Here is a 14,876-nt window from a genome sequence, read left to right as displayed (position 1 = left end):
GCATGTCTGTATATGGCGTGCATGCAGTGCCCTTGGATGCTAGAACAGGGTGGTGGATTGAAGTTACAGATGGTGGTGAGTCACCATGTGGGTGCTGGGAATTGAACCCAGGTCCTTTGGAAAAGCTGCCAGTTCTCTTAACCACGGAGCTGTCTCTCCAGCCCCGCATCTTAATTTCTTTGTTTGTGACTGTGATAAAATCTCTGACAAAAGCCACTTAAGGATGGAAGAGGTTAGTTTGGCTCCCAGTTCAAGGCACACGCCATCATGCCCAGGGGGTCAAGGCAGTGTGAGGCTGAGGCTGCTGGTGGAACTGCGTCTAAAATCAAGAGAACTGCTGGTCACCATACTGCCTCTAAAATCCAGGACATAATGAATCAAGGCATGCCGATGCTCCGTTCTCTTTACTCATCAACACAGTCAGGGACCCCACACCTAGGGAATGGTCCTGTCCTAAATCAAGATGGCACCCATAGACCCATCTTCCAGGTGATCTAGATGGATATGTTGTGAAGGTTAAAGAAACGCTATTTCATGCTTGGTATCCATCTTGGTAGCCACTATCAGTGGTTACCTGACTCCAGTCCCTGGAAGAGGAGTTCCCAGTAACGCCAACTCAGTGACCCCACCCAAGAATGTACAGATGTGACCATCTACTTGCTGTATGACTGTTTTTGTTTTTTGTTTGTTTTTTGGCTTCTGCAACTTGCTTACACAGATACCCAAAGATTGTTTTGAGTTGCCTTAATACTTAAACTTGGCAGAACAGAACAGAGCAATTTTTTCTTGCTTGCATAGATCTTGAAGGTCTTCTTATGGTTTTCCCCTTTGAAAATCCTTCCCCGCACCTCCTTCTCAAGGCCACCTCAAATTTGGCTCAGAGATGGTTTGTCCTGCTAGCAGCTAATCAATAAATCTTTTAATTATAATTGAATGGAGCCTATTTTCTTTCCACGGAGGTCACAAACTCCATAACAATAGGATGTTTTATTTCCCCTTTTTTTAAAAAAGTAATTTTTATTACAGGACAGTCAGGGCTATACAGAGAAACCCTATCTCGAGAAACAAAAACAAAAAAAACCCAAAAAAACCCCTCACAAAAACAAAACAAAACAAAACAAACAACAATAACAAAACAAAAACCCCCAACAACAACAACAAAAAATAATTTTTATTTTATGTACACCAGTGTCTTGCCTTCACACTTGTCTGTGGGAGGGTGTTGGATCCCCTGGAACTGGAGTTACAGACAGCTGTGAGCTGCCATGTGGGTGCTAGGAATTGAACCCAGGTCCTCTGAAAGAACAGCCAGTGCTCTTAACCACGGAGCCATCTCTCCTACCCCAACAGCTCTTTTTACTTAGCCTCCCAAATGCTGGCATTGCTGGCACACACCACCAGGGCTGCCTGATACTGAATCCCTTTAACACAGCTTTAGTGCCATTGTATAATGAAGCCTGTATTTCACCATTATCTTATAAGCGTGACTCTCTTCTCTTTGCTTGCTTTTTGTTGAGACAGAGTCTCACTGTGTACACCAGGCTGGCCTTGAACTTACAGAGACGTACTTGCTCTGCCTCCTGAGTGCTCTTCTTGGTTTTCGATGATGAGTATGCACTTGTAATAACTAATAGGTTACAGCATGGTCACAGGCAGGAGCAGCGGCAAGTGAAGAGAGCGACCCCTGCTGACTGCCTCTGTCTAATCCTGTCACTGCAGTGGAAACATTACTACCAACCATATAGGACACTGATTTATGGCAGGGCTGGGATACTACCCTGTTGGAAAACACTGCTGCCAAGGTCAAAGTCTGACATCACTGAAAAGCCCTGAGCTCTGGTGCAAAATGGTGGACTCCCTTTGTCAGCAGGGCGTCCTCTACCTGGGGGATGTTGGACCCCACATCACGTACCTGAGGAATGTCACATTGCCATTAGGAAATTACAGGTCCAACTTCCCCCCAACTCCCCTATAGGAAACCCATTCAGCAGCACTGAGGTTCCTGGACTGCCTCCCCAGAGCTAGTGCGGCATCTCAGTGTCTTAGCCTTCAGCCGGTGACCTTTGCCCACCCTGGACATTCCTACCCCCTTCCCTAAAACTATATAATGCTTGATTCATCCGGAATAAAGCTGATCTGTCTCCCCGATGCTGATCTGGGGGTGTCATCATCTCCAGTGTCCTCATGGGCTTTCTGATCTCCCTGTCAGTCATCCCCTCCCCGCCCCCGACTCATGGCTCCATTTTCTCTCATGCCCATAAATCAGATCTAATTTATTGTACATACTGAAGAGTTTAGCATAAGCATGACAGTCCTCCAATAAAACTTTATGAACACAGACAGACATTTGGATTTTCCTTTTCTTTAATTCTGTGGTCCTGAGGACTGAACCTAAGGCCTCACACAGATATGCAAACACTCAACCACTGTGCTATGTCTTCAGATCTCCTTTCACCTTTTATTTTGAGACATAGCCTCACTAAGTTGCCCAAACTGGCCTTGAACTCACTATGTAGCCCAGGAAGGCCCTGGGTTTGTGATATACCTGGTTCAAGCCTCCCAAGTGGCTGGGATCATCACCCTGTGCTACTAGACCTAGCTCATTTATGCTTCATGAAATACAAGTATTCTTTTGTGGTGTTCCAGCTACTTAAAACCTGTAAAAGCTACCGGAATCAGGGCATGGGTTAGATTTGACTTACGGGTTGTAGCACGTTAGCCAGGCTCCAGTCAGTGCCTACCACGTGGCATTCGGAGCTTAATAGAATGTAGGTGTCTAGGAGCTAGTGTGCGGAAACAGAAGTTTTTTCCATGTGTGTGCACACACATGTGCATGCTCTCATGCAGGTACATGTGTGCACATGTACTTGTGTGCCTGTAGAAGTCTTGGAGGACAATTTTCAGTATGATTCCTCAGCTGATACCCACTTTCTTTTTTATTTTGATACAAGGGGTCTCACTGTCTGGAGCTCGCAGAGCAGAATCGGATGACCGGTTTAGAATGCTCAGGCATTCTTCTGTCTCCTCTACCTCTGCAGCCCTGGGTTACAAATGCGTGCTACGGAGCCCAGTTATTTTATGCAGGTTCCGGGGATCAAAGCTTATGCAGCTATCACCTTAATATCTGAACTCTCTTCCTAGCCCAAAGATGCTATTAAAAAGAAGATTAATTCTTACTTTATGTGTATGAGTATTTGCCTACACGTGTGTCTGTGCACCATGTGTGTAGTGCTCACGGAAGCCAGGAGAGGACGTTGGGTTAGTTGTGAGCCACCGGGTGGCTGCTGGGCACTGAACCCAGGTCCCCTGGAGCATCACTCAGGGCTCTTAACTGTTGGGCCATATCTCTCCAGCCCCAAAGAAGCTTTCTGAAGGAGTGAAAGCAAGCTGTGGGAAGCAAGGAGATCTGAGTGGTATAAAGATGTGGGGTATACAGATTTGTATGTGGGTGTATCGGACCCTCCCGTCACAGCCAGTGACACATGACACAAGAGCTGAGAATGTTGGTGGCTAGAAGCCATCCCGGTGCCTGTGTCATAGGCACCCTTATGATGTCATTACCCTTTCCTATCTACTCTCTCTGCTGGGTCAGAGCTAGGAGAGCAGACCGGAGGGTGATGGAAACATCTAGCCCCTAACCATGGGTAATTCATAGAATTCAGATTTGAGGGGGTGGGGGTTAAGCATGCATGCCTAACTCAGGGGATTGAATGTTTTATAAGAGACTGATCTATCCAGGGGTGGTTCACCCACAGCATGCAGATGAGGCTAGCTAGGAATGTGGCCCAATATAAAGTTGTAAACGTCCTTAAAGTGTTATGAGGTTTATGTGTGTGACTGATTTTTATTTCCTAACATAATCATGTGTTGATTTTGTTTTTTTGTTTTTTTCTGTGAACTTAGTAGGTGACAAAGTTATTCACAATGTCTAAAGGTTGGCCACACTTGGTAGGGTACAGTAAATGTCTCCTAGTTACTACAGAAGGGAATTTATAATAAAGGCCATAAATAACTGGTTGTGGTGGTGCACAGTTTTAATCCCAGCACTTGGAGAGGCAGAGGCAGGCAGATCTCTGTGAGTTCAAGGCCAGCCTGTTACTGGGTTACTGGACAGCCAGAACTGCATAGTGAGATCTTGTCTCAAACACACACACACACACACACACACACACACACACACACACACATGCAGGCCAGAAGCTGAGTCTTATTGACTTGGTACCAGGGCAAACATTCTTACCTTCTCTCCTACTTTTTCCCCAAATATGGAAAGAGAGTTTTAAATTATTATCACAACAAGTATTATCACAACAGGTGCATGTCCAGAAACTCAGATGATGTATTCATCATGATGAATTAACTGGCATGTACCACAGGTAGTTCAATTTAGCTGTTCTCCTGGGTGCATCTGTGACCCTGTCGGGTTCTGCAGGTCTTGAACTTCCTAGATAGAGGACTGGGATTCCTGTCTGGCTCACCCCGAGCTCCCTAAGCGTCCTAAGTGGTCTGTTCTCTCTCGGAAGGCCCAGAAGAGACTACCGCCATGACAGAAACATCAGCGGCTGTGCGCATCCAAGCATGGTGGCGTGGGACGCTACTGCGACGCTCCTTGCTGCATGCCGCCCTCAGCGCGTGGATCATTCAGTGCTGGTGGAGAAAGATAATGATGACGGTGCAGGAGAAGAAAAGGCGAATGGCTCTGGAGTTATATGCTCGAAAAACTTGGGCAATAGTCAAACTGCAGTCCTGCTTCAGAATGTGGCATATCCGCCAACGATACTGTCGTTTGCTAAATGCCGTCCGCATCATCCAGGTTTATTGGCGTTGGCATAGCTGTCACACTCGAGGCTTTATTCGGGGCAACTATGAAATCAAAGAAAACCGACTGAATATTCAACTTGAGATTTCCCTGGGCTCACAGGCTTGTAAGGTGGAACAATGCATAACCCTACCAATAAAAGAGTGATCAGGTCTGCTACACCCATATTCTCCAAAAAATTTTTTTTATATTGAATATGTTCTTCATTTACATTTCAAATGTTATACCCTTTCCCTGTTTCCCCCTCCCCCATCCTCCCACCCCCTTCCTCCAAGAATATGCCTCTCCACCCAACCAGCTCCCACCTATCCCCCCTTGATTTCTCCACATTGGGGCATCTATTGAGCCTTCACAGGACCAAGGACCTCTCCTCCCACTGATGCCCAACAAGGCGTTCCTCTGCCACTCTTGGTTGGAACCATGTGTGCCCCTTGGTTAATGGCTTAGTCCCTGGGATCCCTGGGACATCTGGTTGATCTACATCTCGTTCTTCCCATGGGGCTGCAAACCCTTTCAGCTTCTCCAGTCCTTCCTCCAACTCCTCCAGTGGGGACCCTGTGCTCAGTCCAACGGCAGTGCTGCTAGCATCTGCCTCTATGTGTAAGGCTCTGGCAGGGCCCCTCCAGAGACAACCATAACAGACTCCTTTCCGTATGCACTTCTTGTCATCCATAGTAGTGTCAGGGTTGTGTGACTGTTTATAGGATGAATCCCCAGGTGGGATAGAGTCTGGGTGGCCTTTCCTTCAGTCTCTGCTCCACACTTTGTCTCCATAATTGCTCCTGTGAGTATTTTGTTCCCTTTCGCAGAGGAACCAAAGCACCCCCACTTTGGTCTTCCTTCTTCTTGAGCTTCCTGTGGTCTGTGAACTTAATTATTTTGAGTTTTTGGGTTCATATCCACTTTTCAGTGAGCGCATACCATGTGTGTTCTTTTGTGACTTGGTACCTCACTCAGGATGACACTTTCTAGTTCTATCCATTTGCCTAAGAACTTCATTGTTTTTAATAGTTGAGTAGTACTCCATTGTGTATATATATCACAATTTCTGAATTCATTCCTCTGCTAAAGGACATCTGGGTTCTTTCCAGCTTCTGGCTATTATAAATAAGGCTGCGGGCTGGAGAGATGGCTCAGTGGTTAAGAGCACCGACTGCTTTTCCAAAGATCCTGAGTTCAAATCCCGGCAACCACATGGTGGCTCACAACCCTCCGTAATGAGATCTGATACTTTCTGGTTCGTCTGAAGACAGCTAAAGTGAACTTAAATATAATAATAAACAAATCTTAAAAAAAAATAAGTCTGCTATGAACATAGTCTCTCTCTCTCTCTCTCTCTGTGTGTGTGTGTGTGTATGTGTAGTGTTTGCATGCTTGTGTGTAAGTGTGTGTGTGTAGTGTTTGCATGCTTGTATGTAAGTGTATGTGGTGTCTGTGTGTAGTGTTTGCATGCTTGTGTGTGTGTGTTGTCTGTGTGTGTAGTGTTTGCATGCTTGTGTGTGTGTTGTGTGTGTGTAGTGTTTGCATGCTTGTGTGTAAGTGTGTATTGTGTCTCTCTGTGTGTAGTGTTCACATGCTTGTGTGTGTGTTGTCTGTGTGTGTATAGTGTTTGCATGCTTGTGTGTGTGTATTGTATCTGTGTGTGTATAGTGTTTGCATGCTTGTGTGTAAGTGTGTATTGTATCTGTGTGTGTGTAGTGTTTGCATGTTTGTATGTGTGTGTGGTGTTTGTGTGTGTGTAGTGTTTGTATGCTTGTGTGTGTGTATGGTGTCTGTGTGTGTATGTGTGTAGTGTTTGCATGCTTGGGTGCATGTTCATGCACATGCACGTAGGCTACCCTTAAACTATGTAGTTAAGGGCAAACTTGAACCTCGGAGCCTCTCCCTGTCCCCATCCCTCCCAGGTGTGCATCACCACACTTAGCTGTGAGTTTGTTTGCTTCTTGAAAACAAGTCTCACTATGTAGTTGGCCTTGAACTCAGGTCCTCTTGGTAGCTAAATGTTTCTTAGTCTGCACACAAAGGAATGGAAAACTTACATTCCCATAAAACCCTGAGCATGTGTGATTATAGAAGCTTTACTTATAACTGTCCAACTCTGCAAACATTTGAGATATCCTTAGGGTTGAATAAACTGTAGTTGCTAAGACCTAGGTAAAACATTAAGGCCTAGGCAAAATGTTAAGGCCTAGGTAACTGTCATCTGGCTAGTCTGCCATTATAAGGAAACTTGTATGTTTCTTCTGTTACTAAGAAATTTTCTTTTTTTCTTTTTTGAGATAGGGCTTCTCTCTGTAGCTCTGGCTGTCCTGGAACTCACTCTGTAGACCAGACCTCGAACTCAGAAATCTGCCTGCTTCCACCTCCCAAGTGCTAGGATTAAATGCATGTGCCACCACTGCCTGGCACTAGGAAATTTTTTAATGCCAAGATTGATCACATATTCTGCTATGTTCTGTGCCCTTGGAAACAAATCATGATAGAAGTCGGTAGAACTGTTTTGTACAGTTACCCACAATAAACTTGGACCCAAAGTAACCACCCAACAGTGATTTCTGCACCTGTGTATAAGTTTTTATGGTATAAGCTGCCCTTGGGATAGACCCCAACATAAGAGAGACACCTGCACCAACAGAAGAAACCATTTGGAATAAGACTTTCATTTTGAGTAGGGGTCCAGTAAATTTCCCCGGAAACGGAAGCATCCTACTTGGCAGAAAGAGACATGTATGTGGGTAACCGACATTCTGGTTGGCAAGTTAAGACAGTCTGACTGAGATCAGTGTTTGTGTGTTTTGTGGGTCAATTCCTGGACCCCAATAGTAGTATGTCCCTCAAGTGGTGTATTAGGTGGTGTTAAAGGGAGCCATGATAACATATGAAAGAACTTGCATGCATATTACTCAAGGAAAGAAACCAACCGGAAAGGCTACATACCGTGTGCTTCCTGCTAAGTAGCATTCTGGTAAAAAACAGACACTGTGGAGAAAGCAAGTAAGTGCCAGTGACTGGTTGGCTTTTTAGGGCTTGAGGAGGGAGGAGTATGTGGCCCAGGCTGGATTTGAACTTGCAGTCCTCGAGTCTCTGAGGGCTGGGAGTTCAAGGGTGCACATCTAGCTGAGCACATAGGAGTATTTTTAAAAAGGCTCTTAAACTGTTATTCATGACTCCATGGCAAACCCGAGAGCCTGTAGCAAGGGAAAGAACGTACTTCGGGTGAGATCGTTGTCAAGCTTGTGGGTTTATGAAACAAATGTGCTGTCCTGGTTGGGGCGCTGACAATGAGGGAGGCCAGGAGCATTTGGGGACAGGGATGGGGGCGGAAGTCTCTGTACTGTTGTAAGACCCCTAAAAACCGAGGGTGCCCCAGCATCCCACGCCTCAGAAGGTGACACCCAAATCACTCACGAGAAACGGTCTCGATGCAATAACATGAGGATTTCTTTATTCCAGAGCTCAGGGTTCCACAGCTGTACACCTCACAGGGGTAGAGGACTGTGGACCCCGAGTGCAGAACTGGGACAGCTTTTATAAGTTCACAAGGAAGCCTGCGAATCACCAACCAATCATTCACCAACCAATCATTCCTTAGCATCGAGAGCCCTCGAAATGCGAGCCAATCGATTTGTACCACTCCATAGTTTTTAGGCCAATCAGTTTAAATTATCGGAGCCCACGCTCAGTGGACTAATTAGTTTCCTATTTTCTCGGATGTCTATAGCTGCACGAATTCCTGCTTAGGGGTAATGCCGTAAGCAGTTTACAGAAGCAAGATAAGCTTAGCCCATTTCCAGTTACCTTGTGGGGCCAGGATCACCTATTCAAGGCCTTTCTGCTAGGTCTAAACAAAGGGCAGGCTCTGGAATGTGACCTTTTCTAACAAAGAGCACAAAGAGCGGGCTCTGGAATATGAAGTGTTTGGGGCTGGAATTAGGCTGTATTTTCTATCCTTTCACTGTCAATTTATTGTGAATTTAAAATTGTACCAAAAAAGTTAAACAGAACAAAACAGCAACAAAAACTAAACATTTGTAGGTTGGCAAGGTGGCTCAGTGGTTAAAGGTGCCTGTCACCAAACCAGATGACCTGACCTCCACAGTGAGCGAATTAAATCTGCATCTCAGGTTAGTCGCTAACTTTAGTAAGTAAATAACGTCTCTGCTTGGCTCTCATTTAGCCCGTGAGCCTACTGTCTTTCGCTGATTGTGCTGTGTTTTGGTGTTTTATATCAGTAGTTAAAATTTTTCAGTATAAGGCTGGTGAGTTGGCTCAGCAGTTAAGAGCACCGACTGCTCTTACAGAGGACATGAGTTCAAATCCCAGCAACCACCTGGTGGCTCACAGCCATCCATAATGAGGAACAAAGAAGCTATGGGCTGGAGCGAGCAGAGCCAGAGCGAGAGGGAGAAAGGAAGGGGAAAAAAAAGGATTAAAGACTGCAGGTAAAAAGGTTTAAAATTTATTTTTCAGTATAGAGATCTGTATTTACTATATTAAGTGATTATCCAAATTTAATTTCCCCTTTCTCCCTCCTTCTTCCCTTCCTCTTTTCTCTCCCCCTCTCTCTTCCCTTTCTTTCTCCCTTCCTTTCTGGATAGGGTCTCATGTAGCTCAGGGCTAGCCCTGAACTCACTATGCCGCTAAGGATGTCCTTGAACTTCTGACCCCACTGCCTCTAGCTCCCAAGTGTTGGAATTGCAGGCGTGCACCGCCAAGTCTTGTTTTATATGCAAGCTGGCCTTGCGCCCTGCCAGCGGAAGTAGCCCACTTCCTACATCTGTTTCTTTGGGTGGATTCTCACTTGTGTTTAGATTCTCAGATCTGTAATCTCAATCTGTAAGTAGGAGCAGTTTGGCTTTCTCCTGTCGGTCTGCCCTTTATTTCTCTTTATTGATTAATCACATTGGCTAGAATTTCCAGCTCAATGTTGAACAGAAGCTTTGACGGTGGATCTCATCTTGCCATCTTGGGAGTGGGTGGGGGTCGGGCAGGTGTGCTGTTACAGTTATGGTGGTTGTGGGGTTCTCATAGATCCCCCTTATCAGATTTCTAAAATGCTTAGGAATTTTTATCATGAGCAGACGTTGGATTTGACAAGTCCTTTTTTTTTCCCCGATGAATTTTAGTGTTTTATCCTGACTTTCTTGACTTAAATTTTGTTTGATCAGGATAGACAATCCCTTTGATGTATTGTTAGGTTTTTGAGTGTGATGAGTCGGGTTTTTTTTTTTTTTTTTTTTTTTTTTTTTTTTTTTTTTTTTTTTTTTGGTTTTTTGGATTTGGTTTTTTAGAGACAGGGTTTCTCGGTAGCCGTGGCTGTTCTGGAACTCACTCTGTAGACCAGGCTGGCCTCGAACTCAGAAATCCACCTGCCTCAGCCTCCCAGAGTGCTGGGATTACAGGCGTGCGCCACCACCGCCCGGCGTGATGAGTCGTTTTATAGTCCGATTATACATGACCCGAGTACCTAGGGTGCTGGGCACTCATGTTCCCCAAAGGTCAATCTGGGCCAGTGGCTCTGAGTCTGTGGGCTTGTGCCAGTGAAGACTACCGACTTGGGTGTGTGTGGAAGTATGAAAGGCACAAGCAAGCTTTATTAGAGTTGCAGAACAGTAAGAAACTGGGGGAAAGATTTGAAAGACTTTAAGACTGGGAGGAGTTTTCACAGAGGTTAACAGCTATTGAACTTGCTTGTTTAGGGGTTTTTTACAGGTCTATGGCAGAAACTGGGCAAAGGCTGAGGTAAGCTCTGGGGTTTGTCTTCTGTGCTATCATGGGCAGAGACAATGCAGGCCCCTGCACTCTGTGAATGTCCCCCTGGCCCACCCAAGGAGATGATCATGTGCTGCCCCCCAGGAGGGGTGGTGAGTCCTCCACTTTGTCCATGTCTGACTCTGACTTTGTTAGTCGTTGATCTTGACTGTCTGCTACCCTTTGCATCTACCTCTGACTTTGCGACTTTGGAGATGTCTCAATTGCTATTAATTCTACTAAGCTAGTTTTGCTCCTCAAACCTACCAGTGGTTGAAAGCACTCTTCCAGGGGATCTGTGTCTGATTCCCATGCCCATATGGTGACTTACAACCACCTATAACTCCAGTTCTGGGGTATCTGATGTCTTCTTCTGGCCTCTCTGGGTACCAGGCATACATATGATTCAGAGACATACATGTAGGTAAAATAGCCACACATACAATCACACACTTGTGTGGGTTGGGGTTGGGCTTGGGGTTGGAGAGTTGGGTATGGGAGGTGTGGGATGGGAAGTGGGGTGTGTGGGTAGGTGGGAGGTGGGTGGTTGGGAGTGTGTAGTGGGTGGTGGGGAGTGGAAGGATGGGGGTGGGGTGGGGTTAGAGGATGGACTTTTTTGATGCTCCCATTTAATGTTACAATTAGCTATATTGAAAGCAAGGATTTGTGAAAGGATGTTGTGTGCCTCAAACGCCGTGGCTGTGTCCTACCTCGCCCTCTTCAGTGCTCCAGACTCTGCCATTTTCTTCCTTTTAGACACAGCCTCCATCCTCAAAACCTGTGTGAGCAACTCCAGTTTCCGCCATGGGCTCTCTCCTCACGCTGCATGCTGAGAGCTAGCTCCTGCCTTGGGGTTGAAATGCTAGTATTTTCTTGTGGGTTTTGGCGTGTAAGTTCCTAGAGTGGTTGTTCTCTGGTTCCCTTATTCACTCTCTTCTCTTGCTTCCCCAGTTTCACCTTGATAGGAATGCCAGCCTCACAAAAGCTGGTTTCTGTTCTAATTTCTGGATGAAACTGTGTAAACCTGATTTTTAGAATTATTCTAAACTGTGTGCGTGTGGGAGCATGCAGGCGTTGGTGGAAGCGATGGGTAGCTTCCTTCCTCAGTCACTCTGCGGTCTCCACTTTGACCAAGGGTCTTTTTGATTAAGCCTCAAATGCATCAAGTTAGCTAGATGCTGGCTTGCAAGACCCAGCAGTTCTCCTGTTCCTGCCTTTCCGCTGGGATACAGGTTTGTCCTGCTGTGCCTAGCTCTTTTTACATGGGTGCTGGGATTGACCTCAGGCAAGTACTTTATTCGCTGAGCCATTTTCTCAAATGGTTATTATTATTATTTTTTTGAGACAGCATCTCTATGTAACCCTATCCCGAGAGTCACTCTGTAGACCAGGCTGGCCTTGAACTCACAGAGATCTATCTACCTTCCTCTTCCTCCCCAGTGCTGGGATTAGGGGTGTGTTCTGTGGATGTCAGATAAAGGATGACAGGAAGATCAGCATTCCCTTCTCCATGCTACCCAGCTCTTCTTCATATCTTGTGACGTTCTTTTGCTGTCACCAACAGCCACCACCAGTAACAACATAAAACCCTGTATAGCTCATTCAATTGGAGAACTTTAGTGGTTCCCATTTATCACTGGGACAATTTCATAACATTTTGGTATATGGCTACTACATGTGGGCAAATGTCTCTAAGTAACCAACTCTAACAAAACAGACCCAAAGTCTTCCTTCAAGTCAAGTGTCTATTAAAGCGTTTATTTTTAATCATGTGTAGATGTGTGAGCCTGTGCATGGATATATACATGTGTGAATTTGAGCATGTGTGGAGTTCAGAGGCATCAGATTTCCTGGAGTTTAACTTACAGGCATTTTGGGGGCAGCTGATATGAATCCTAGGAACTGAATTTGAGTCTTCTGCAAGGGCAGTGTGCGTCCTTAACTGCTGAGCCATCTCTCCAGCCCAAGAGTCTCACTTAAACTTCTTATGTGGGGATGGATTGAAGGGAAAGGAGGGAGATCTTGTTCCCCATACAATATCATCAGTATGGATATTATGAATTAGTATAGTATGCCAAAATGTATAAAATTATCATCGCATAAAAACATTTTTCCTAAGCCAGGCAGTGGTGGCACACGCCTGTAATCCCAGCACTCTGGGAGGCAGAGGCAGGCAGATTTCTGAGTTCGAGGCCAGTCTGGTCTACAAAGTGAATTCCAGGACAGACAGGGCTACACAGAGAAACCCTGTCTCAAAAAAAAACCAAATCCAAAAAACAAACAAAAAATATATGATTTAAAAACATTTTTCCTGTCTGTCAGCCTCTGCCTTCAGGGTGCTGAGGTTAAAGGTGGGCATCAAGATATCCAGCTTGAAGGAAGCATCTTTAAAGACAGGAGAGGAAGATATTGATCATTTGGACAGCAAGGCTCCGTAGACAGGATCAGGAGTCTTAAGAAGGTAGGAGAGTAACAAGGGGGTTGGCTTGTGACTGGGACAAAGGACCTTTTATTTCACTGGAGAGAAATCAGTGGGATGGAGAATGAGGTGATAGGAAATTGGAGATCTAATATGTTCCCATTTCTTCAATCAAGTGAAGAGAAGAAGTAAAATTGGGTATTTGGAAAGATTTTAGATGATTCAACTCATAAAATGGAAATGAAACCATGAGAGGAAATTTGAGGACATTCAGTTGAGATACACAGTCTTGAGTCTAGACAGTCTTGCTCAAACCACACTCCACTGTAACACGGCAAGGGGGCAGCTAGGGCAGGTAGGTTCCTCCCGTGGGAGGAAGAAGAGAAGAAGCCAGACTGTTCAGAGAACATAATAAAATGCAGAACCTGAACCACAGGAGCAGTGGCTGAAAAAGTAGCAGAATCTACAGAGAGAAGATCGTGATACATCTGAGGAGACACCCTGTTGGTTACTGAGAAGCTGTACCAGAAGGAAAGGAGGAAGTAGCCAGAGACAAGACCCTGGGGAAAGCAATTAGAGCAGTAGTACATCCCTGGGGAAAATCGTGTCTAGAGCCTCACTATTCAATCCAGTAGTCACTAGCCACGACACAGTTGTTTAAACTTAAATTTAGGGCCTGGAGAGAGGGCTTGGCAGGTAAGAGCACTGACCTCTCTTCCAGAGGTCCTGAGTTCAGTTCCCAGCAACCACATGGGGGCTCACAACCACCTGTAATGGGATCTGATGCCATCTTCTGGTGTGTCTGAAGAGAGCGACAGTGTATGTTTATAAATAAAAGATATAAATAAACTTAAGTTTATAAAAAGGATAAGCACCCGTTTCCTCAGTTGCACTAGGTTATATTTCTAGGGATTCTTTATACCACACAGTGTAAGTAAAGAAAGTTTTACAAAATAGGGCTATTTTAGCATGACCATGGGAAAATAATTAAAAAGCTTGGGAGGATGGTCTGAGAGGAGGGACGGGGAGGAAGTGATGTCAGAGAGAACCCTGTTTGGATGAGAGATTGTGAAGAAAGAACTGAAGCTGAACTCCCATTCCACTCGGGGCCACTTCATAATGCCCTATTTAGACACTGATTTTTTTTAGATGTTTCCCAAAGAGGAAACTGAGGCACTCTAGATCCCAACCAACCCTGATTCCAGCCCCCAGAGACTGTGTGTGCAGAGGTGTCAAGAGTTTTCATGAGATGTAGCTCAGACATCTTCAGATCAGTGGTGGGGAGAAAGAATGAGTGTAGGAATGGGACTTGGACTTCTGTCTGCGTCAAAGGTCGGGTCAGGTTGGGATCTAACTGCCGCTTTGAAGACTGAGTGGCACATGACCATTATCATTCCAATATACAGACACAGGAAACCCTCACTGTTGTGGATTGGTTTAACGCTTGTATTATGTTAATTGGGTTCCCAAAAGTATACGGGGAATCTGAATTTCTGCATGTAAGACGCCAAGGGTCCCTGTTTCCAAGTTGGCTTTGATTGGTAAAGTTGGTAAAATTGAAGAGTCTCAGCTGATTAATTGAGCTGATTAAAGCACATAGCATATTAAATATAAGATGTGTGTGTGTGTGTGTGTGTGTGTGTGTGTCTTTCATTTGGGAATCCAGAACATTGGGGTGGGTAGTGAGGAACTTGCATTGCTGCCACCAGACTATTTGAGTACCATTAATAGCTTACAGTATCACCCCACTTTTGATCTTTGTGAGGGACAACAGGAGTAATGAGGCTCAACTCTCAAGGCTTCAATTAGCTGGGAACACAAACGCATACCAACCACTGAGACCTTTACTGAGGACCAGAGAGACACAGCATCTCTTCCCATCAGCCC

The 14,876-nt window shown here is 45.3% G+C and overlaps 1 protein-coding gene across 1 annotated transcript; it reads left to right on the top strand.

Annotated features, from left to right (window-relative positions):
* The first annotated feature begins 3,640 nt into the window (after positions 1-3,640).
* Positions 3,641-4,966, top strand: LOC127689531 (IQ domain-containing protein F5). The gene is made up of 2 exons (XM_052189229.1): positions 3,641-3,644; positions 4,524-4,966. The coding sequence occupies exons 1-2, from the start codon at positions 3,641-3,643 to the stop codon at positions 4,964-4,966; spliced, it is 447 nt and encodes a 148-aa protein (XP_052045189.1).
* The last annotated feature ends 9,910 nt before the right edge of the window (positions 4,967-14,876 follow it).

The sequence above is a fragment of the Apodemus sylvaticus genome, chromosome 7 (genome assembly GCF_947179515.1).
Source record: "Apodemus sylvaticus chromosome 7, mApoSyl1.1, whole genome shotgun sequence".
NCBI classification, from domain to species: Eukaryota; Metazoa; Chordata; class Mammalia; order Rodentia; family Muridae; genus Apodemus; species Apodemus sylvaticus.
This window is presented reverse-complemented; position numbering and strand designations above follow the sequence as displayed.